The sequence below is a fragment of the Rhinopithecus roxellana genome, chromosome 15 (genome assembly GCF_007565055.1).
Source record: "Rhinopithecus roxellana isolate Shanxi Qingling chromosome 15, ASM756505v1, whole genome shotgun sequence".
In the NCBI taxonomy this organism is placed as follows: Eukaryota; Metazoa; Chordata; class Mammalia; order Primates; family Cercopithecidae; genus Rhinopithecus; species Rhinopithecus roxellana.
Genome location: NC_044563.1, coordinates 72,744,312 through 72,752,834, shown reverse-complemented (window position 1 = coordinate 72,752,834; position 8,523 = coordinate 72,744,312). Strand labels below are relative to the sequence as shown.

At 39.2% G+C, this 8,523-nt stretch overlaps 1 protein-coding gene across 1 annotated transcript; it reads right to left on the bottom strand.

Annotated features, from left to right (window-relative positions):
* Positions 1-260: 260 nt before the first annotated feature.
* On the bottom strand, positions 261-1,192 carry LOC104656375 (olfactory receptor 8B3-like). Its single transcript, XM_010355975.1, is given in 2 exon segments — positions 261-1,024; positions 1,027-1,192. Coding segments are annotated over 2 exon segments (930 nt in total).
* Between the last annotated feature and the right edge of the window lie 7,331 nt (positions 1,193-8,523).

Here is an 8,523-nt window from a genome sequence, read left to right as displayed (position 1 = left end):
CAAATTCTTCCCTAATGTTATTACCATACAGTAAAGAAAGGTGAATAAAAATGATGAGAAAAGGAAGAAAGTGTACTCTATTAAAAGTGGGAATTGCACTCGCTTCAGCAGCACATATACTAAAAGTGGGAATTAATTATTGAGAGAACATTCAAATTTCCTTACCATAGTAGTAAAGAAATAGGATAAGAAGACTGCTACTAAAACTACTGTAATCTCCGTGTCCTACAACTATATAAATGGAAAGGTACTGTTTCTGATCAAAACTTTCTCCTGCTAAGGGTTTTTCTCAAAGCAAGTTGAACGTCTTCGTTCCTTAAGCTATAAATTAAGGGGTTCATTAAAGGAACTGTATTGGTATAAAAGACAGAAGAGATTTTTCCCTCATCCATTGACCCAGCAGAAGATGGTTTGAAATACACAAATGCACTTGACCCAAAGAACAGAGAAACAGCAATTATGTGGGAACTGCAAGTGCTGAAGGCTTTAGACCTGCCCTCAGTGGAAGTGATTTGAAGGATGCTGGAAAAAATAAAGCCATAAGAGATAAAGATGGTGACAGTGGGCACAGTGATGTTGATGCCCACCACAATGAAAACCACCAGCTCATTGATGGAGGTGCTGGTGCGGGAGAGCTGGAGCAGAGGGAGGATGTCACAGAAGTAGTGATTGATGGTGTTTGCCTCACAGAAGGTCAGTCTCAGCATGCATCCAGTGTGGGCCATAGCCCCAGAAAAGGACAGGAAATAGGAACCAAACATAAGGCTGGAGCGCACTGTAGGAGACATGGCAATGTTATATAGAAGTGGGTTACAGATGGCCACATAGCGATCACAGGCCATTGATGTCAGCACATAACATTCAGAAACGGCAAAGAAACAGAAAAAGAAAAGTTGGGTCATGCACCCCTTGTAGGAGATAACATTCTTCTCTGATATGAAGTTCATTAGCATTTTGGGTGTAAATGCAGAAGAATAACAAAGATCTATGAAGGACAAGTTAAAGAGAAAAAAGTACATGGGGTGTGAAGGTGTGAATTCAGCCCAATTAGGGTTACCAAGCCCAAATTTCCTATCAGAGTGATCACATACATTATTAGAAATAGTAAAAACAGGGACATTTGGAGATCTGGCTGGTCTGTTAACCCTACCAAAATGAATTCAGTCACCAAAGAGCCATTTCCAGGATTCATTCTTCTCCAAGAGAATCTGTGGACACAGGAGAAAAGGGTGGCATTAGAGGACAACACAGTTCTTCTCACAATATTTTCTCCCACAATGTGGGATATTGCTGGGATTGTTTGAAACTAGCCCAACCTGGACCCACAGAATCTGGCTTCACCACTGTCATGAGACTGAGTGGCACTGACCTTCTCTTGTCAGAGTCTTACTAAGATAAATATAGCAAAGACCCACCTGAAGTAACCCTACAGAAAGAGGGCCAGTGCTGCCATATGCAAACGAGACTGCTGGAAATAATAAGGGGAAGAGAGAAGGGTGGGTTCCGACAGGATTCTCCTTCCCTCATTTCTTCATTTCTTTATTCACTTGAGTTCTTCCCTCACCAGTAAAATTAGAGGCAGGAGCCTCAGCAACCTGGTGCCATTCTCTAATATGACTCAGGTCACAGTGTCAACAAAGAACATTGTTTCTACTCCAAAAGAAAAGCAACAGAACCTAGAAATAAGTTACTGCCCCCAGTCACAGAAAAAAGTCATGAATCTAAAAAAGGGAGAATCCAATTCATAGAAACTATTGACCGAAACTTATCATTCTCTGAGTTCCTTATGTCCCTGAACATTCTCAACTCCCATCTTGAACAGATACTTCTGACAGTTGCATTTGAGTCTCAAGGTGGAAAATAAAGTAGAATGTCTTAGATCCCTGGTATTCCACCTCAAAGCAAGTAAGACATTAATATAAAGGGAAATAAGAAACTCACCCTTCTTATGCCTTAAAAATTTTGTGTTGTCTTATTGTTTCCTTACCATTGTGGTTCTGGAAGGGCAATTTCAAGCTCTAAGGCTTTGTTTTCTCTAAGATGAAACCCAGACATTATTTCCAAGAGTTCCTGAAAATATTCCTGATATATACATCATAATTTATTATTTTAATTTTGGTTTCTCTCAAGCAGCAGGCAAAAAAATCTTTAATAAAGATATGTGATAATAATATTATCACAGTGGCCACACCAGATTTATTGTGAGTTTAATGACACAATGTACTTGGTTATAAGCAGGATGGAAGCTTGCTCAGTCTCCTCCCCAGGGAACAGATTCTAAGAGTAACAGGGAAATAACGGGATTGTATTTTCACTCTGGACCATAATCTATCTTTAGTTCTTTAGGGACTCAGTATTTTGCTCAAGTTTTTCCTTCACTCTAGGGATTTTACATCCACCAAGGCAGAGCCAGAAATAAACTCTCATTTCTCAGTCAGCAAGATGGTATGACGGGAAGGTCTCAATTCTCCTTCCTCCATGAACAAAGTAATTCTGCACAATTCGTGGACAGATTCCATTTGTGAAATTTCTAAACCTAGTTATAACGTCCCTACACCTCACTATAGCATAAAACCAGCCAAACTGATTTGATGGAACATTTGCATTATTCTTGGGCCATAATCCCTATTCCTGGCAGAACACCATGCAACCAGGCAAAAGCTTTTCCTTGGGAAGGGCATTGAGATACACTGAGCATCCAGTACCAACCTTTCTGCAAGTTATCCAGAGAACTGGCTTATATTTAGCCTGTCCCACAGCAGTGACAGGACATAGGACATGGCCTGCTCTGACCAGCAGAGATCAGTGAGAACAGAAGGCAATTTAGACTAACATACACCATAGCTACCCCCTCAGCTCAGAACAGAGATAAGACTTAAAAAAGAAAACTCTCCCAACTTATTCCAGGTGAGGTGAAGAGATGGACTGCACTTGCAAAAGCCCCTCGTTTTCTGGGGCTATCTGGACCACAGGCTACTGTCCAGGAAATCTCAAACTGCTTACAGGACATGGGACACAACATACAATAGCATCCTGGGTCCATTGAGAACAGATTTGGTGGTTTTGTCTAATAATCGCCATGGCCCCTCCCCAAGGATCAACACAGACACTAGCAGTTTAAAAACTCCAGCTCTCAGCATTTCCGTAAGAAAGAGGTGAATCTGAAGTCCAATGATCCAACTTACCTGGAGCCTACCTGATCAATTGGCTTCTGCCTCCCTTCTTTCACAGCACTGGCTGGACCTGTGACACTCTGGACACCTGGCAGCTACTATGAACAAAGATAACTGGTTGATTCTACCAAACATTCAGAGAATTCATGCCAATCCTTCTCAAGTTCTTCCCAAAAAATTGAAGAGGAAGAAACACTTCCAAGTTTAGTTTATGAGTCCAGCATTACCCTCATACCAAAGGCAGACAAAAACATCACGAGAAGTCATCTCTCTTTTTTTTCTTGGTTAGTCTAACTTAGCATTTCTCAATATTGTTTACTTTTCCTTTTCAAAACACAAAACTTATTTTTGTCAATTAGTTATTGTTTTTCTAGTATCTATTTTACTTGTCTTTAGCCAAATATTTATTATTTTGTTCCTTCTTCTAATTTGGGATTTAACAATCTTATTGTCTCCTTTATTTTTTCTTAGTTCCTTGGAATACAAGATTAGATTGCTAATTTGATATTTTTTAATTTTTTTAGTGTAGGTATTTTTTTCCTATGAACTTCTCTCTAAGTACTGCTTTTGCTGCATTCCATAAGTTTTGGTGTTGGCTGGGCACGGTGGCTCACGCCTGTAATCCCAGCACTTTGGGAGGCCGAGGCGGATGGATCACGAGGTCAGGAGATCGAGACCATCCTGGCTAATATGGTGAAACCCCGTCTCTACTAAAAATATAAAACATTAGCCGGGCGTAGTGGCGGGTGCCTGTAGTCCCAGCTACTCAGGAGGCTGAGGTAGGAGAATGGCATGAACCCGGGAGGTGGAGCTTGCAGTGAGCTGAGATCCGGCCACTGCACTCCAGCCTGGGTGACAGAACAAGACTCCATCTCAAAAAAAAAAAAAAAAAAGTTTTGGTGTTTTCATTTTTGTGTCTCTAGGTATTTTTTAAATTCCCTTTTGATTTCCTCTTTGACTCAATGTTTAAGAGTGTATTGTTTTGTTATACATATTCCTGAATTTCCCATTTTCTTATTGTAGTCCGTTCTTATTTTGATTCCTTTGTGGTCATAAAAGATATTTGGAATGATTTTGATCTTCTTACGTTTCTCCAGACTTGATCTACGACCTAACACGTGGTTTATCCTGGGGAGTGTTCTTTGGGTCCTCGATAAGAATGTGTATTCTCTGCTGCTGGGTGGAAATTCTTTCTATATCTGTTAGGTGCATTTGGTCTACAGCACTATTCAGTTCTGTTATTTTCTTATTAACTTTCTGTCTGGATTATCCATCCGTGATAGAAAGTGAGGAATTGAAATTCTCTGCTATTATCGTATTGCTCTCTATTCCTCCCTTCACACGTATCAGTGTTTGCATTACGTATTTAGATGCTTAATGTTGGGTCTATATATATTTATAGATGTTACATCTTCTTGTTGAATAGACCTTTTTGTCATATACAATGACTTTTTTGACTTTTGTGACACTTTTTGACTAAAGTCTAATTTGTCAGATAGAAGTACAGCCACCCCTGCTCTCTGGTTACTATTTAAATAAAATCTCTTTCTCCACCCCTAAATTTTCAGCCTTTGTGTCCTTAAATGTAAAGTGAGTCTCTTATAGATAGCATGTAATTAAGTTTTGCTTTTTTAAATCCATCTAGCCACTCTGTATCTTTTGATTTGGGAACTTAGTTCATTTACGTTAACTATTGATAGATTAGGACATACTCTTGCCTTTTTTTATAGTTTTCTGTCCAATTTGTGTTTCTCTTATTTTTCTCTTCTCCTCTTGTGTTTCTTTGAGATTTGATTTTTCTGTAGTGATGTGCTTTGCTTATTTTAATTTTTTATGAATCCACTGTATATTTTACAGGGTTCTCATCAAATATTTTATAGTTACTGCAGTCTATTTTAAGCTAATAAAACTTGAATTGTATGTGTACTCTATACTTTGCCATCCCCCACACACAAACACTATGTTATTGCCATCCGATTTTATTTCTTTCTGTATTGTGTTTGCATGAAGAACTGTATGTTGTTATAGCTTTTCTTACTACTTGAGTCTTCTATTTTATATAGTAGTGTTAAAAGTGATTTACATGCCACCTTTAAAGTTTTACAATCCTTTCTCTTTCTTTATATTTGTATTTAGCAGTTAGATTTTTACTCTGTTTATCATCATTTTCTTTCAACTTGAAGAATATTTAGCACTCTTTGGCAGGTGTAGCGGTGACAAACTCCCTCAATTTTTGATTGTCTAGAACTTATTTCCCATTCATCATTAAAGGACAACTTCCCTGAGTAAGTCATTCTTGGTTAATATTTTCTTTGACTATATCTTAACCTGCAAAGTTTCTATTAAGAAAATCGCCAATAGTTTTGTGGAGTCCTCCTTGAATGTGACAAATGACTTTCTCTTGCTTTTCTCAAAATTCTTTGTGTTTGATTTTTTAAATTTTATTTTATCTTAAGTTCAGGGATACATGTGCAAGATTGTCAAGTTTGTTACGTAGGTAAATGTGTGCCATGGGATTTGCTGCACCTATCACCCATCACCTAGCTATTAAGCGCTGCATGCATTAGCTATTTATCCAGATGTTCTCCCTCCCCCCACCTCGCTGACAAACCCCAGTGCGTGTCTTTCCCCGCCCATGTCCATGTGTTCTCATTGCTCAGCTCCCACTTATAGGTGAGAACATGTGGTGCTTGGTTTTCTGTTCCTGTGTTAGTTTGCTGAGAATACTGGCTTCCAGCTCCAACCACGTCCCTGCAACGGACATGATCTCATTCCTTTTACGGGCTTCATAGTATTCCATGGTGTATACTGATGATGGGAATGTAAATTAGTTCAACCATTGTGGAAGACAATGTGGTGATTTTTCAAGGATCTATTAATAGGAAGAGAAATACTATTTAACCCAGCAATCCCATCACAGGGTATGTACCTAAGGGAATATAAATCATTCTGCTATAATGATACATGCATCTGTATGTTTATTGCAGCACTATTCACAGTAGCAAAGACCTGGAGTCAACTCAAATGCCCATCAATGATAGCCTTTAATTTTTATAATTTAATTTAAATGTGTCTTGGCATATGATTCCTTTGGTTCAACCTATTTGGTAATGTTTGGTCTTAATGAATGAAAGTGTCTATTGCCCTCAATAGATTTGGAAAGTTTTCAGCTATTATTTCTTGAAATATGCATTTAATCCCTTTCTCTCTTCTCTATCCAGTACTTCCAGAGGGTGTATATTGGTTTGAGGGTGCCTCTTAAGTCACATATACTTTCATTATTCTTTTTCATTCTTCTTGAATTTTTGTTCCTCTAACTGGATAATTTCAAATGACCTATCTTTAAGTTTACTGATTCTTGCTTGAACCCAGGTGGCAGAAGTTACAGTGAGCCAAGATTGTGCCACTGCACTCCAGCCTGGGTGACAGAGCAAGATTCCATCTCAAAAATAAAAGGTTTGCTGCTTCCTTCTTCTGCAGGATATAATCTGCTGTTGATACTTTTGCTTAAATTTATCATTTCAGTAATTCTACTATTCAGGTCCAGGATTTGGGGTTTTTTTAATGATTTCTATTCTTTATTAAACTTCCCCTTTTATTTATGTATTGTTTTCCTATATTGTTTTGCTGTTTATGTGTTACCTTGTAATTCATGGAGTCCCTATAAGATGATTATTTGAATATTTTTTCATCAAGTAGCCTATAAACCTCCATTTATTTAATGTTAGATAGTGGAGCTTTATTGTCCCCTTTGATGGTGTTAAGTTTGCTTAATTTTTTGTGATCTGTGTAGCCTTGTGTTGGTGTCTGTGCATTTAAAGAGGCAAATACTTCAAGTTTTTACATACAGACTTGTTTTGGCAGGTTAAAAACTGTCCCTACTGTGTCCCCAGATTCATAAAACTACCTCTGGAATCACAGTCCAGCAACATATAGAGCCAGGTCATGTGACTTATGGTGCATATGTCTTATGAATGCGTTATAAATAGGTGTGGTTTTCAGTGGATCCCTGGCTGGGTCCCTGGGCAGGCATCCCCTCGACTGTGTAGAATGGGTCTGGAGGTGGGAAATGAGGCCGCTTCAGAGTCTGCAGTCAGGTCTGAGCTTGGCAGACCTATTACTAGGACACAAGAAAGCATATCTTCTGCTGTGATTATGGGAGGGCAGGGCTGCCTCAGGATCATGATAGAGCAGGGATAGAGCAAAGCCACAGGATTGCTTCAGATTCCACAATCAGGACCAAGATAGCAAGGCTTGCCACCAGGGGCAGAGATGGGGATGTCTTTGACCAGGTCTTTGCAAGGTATGAATGTCCTTACATTGTGACAGAGAAAGGATTGAGCCAGGTTCTAGTGCTGCTTCATGGACTGCAGTTAGTCCAAGTTCACCCAGCCTGTTACTGAAAGCATACATGAGCATAACTCCTCCAGAGTCTCTTGGAAGATGGACTGGGTAGCAGGACCATGACAAAGCAGAGCTGGAGCTAAGTTCACAAGGCTAAAGGAATGTTTCCAGTCTATATCCAGGAATATGGTTAATGAGTCTGCCACCAGGGCATGAACCTGCTTTCTCAAAGCAACCGTCTTTGGTCTTGGGCTCCACCATGTCTTCAAAACCTGATAAATGAAGATTGGATGCAAATCTCTCACAAAAGCACATTTGTTCATCGATGGATGCCGAATCATTGTTTCTGTGGATATCTGTGTGCTAGGCACCTTCTCATTTCACCATCACAAAATCTACAAAGGATTGTGTATGCGTGTACACACGGGGCAGTATAAGAGGAGTGGATGATAGGACTCAATAAATGTGGGATTGAGGAAGAAAGGGATGTACAACACAAAGCCTCTTCTGCTTCTGGTTTTCACCACCCCTTAACCAGACTCTACCCTGATCACACTCACTGCAAACATGACCCTGAGTAGCATTAGCAGCTTGCTTAGAGAAAGTTCACATTAAACAAATTCAGCAAGTTATCAACAAACATTCTTTCTGGTCCTTAACCAAGAAAAACATTTTGTGTAATCACACAGAAAGTCTAAGCTTTCTCACTGAATTAGAAAAACCTTGGTCTTAGTACACAGGAATAGGAGAATAACACTACTTACCTGTTTAACTCAGCTGTGACAACTCCAATAGTACTGTACTATGCTAGCATACTATACTGTACTAGCACTGTACTATGCTAGCATACTGTACTGTACTAGCACTGTACTATGCTAGCATACTGTACTGTACTAGCACTGTACTATGCTAGCATACTATACTGTACTAGCACTGTACTATGCTAGCATACTATACTGTACTAGCACTGTACTATGCTAGCATACTGTACTGTACTAGCACTGTA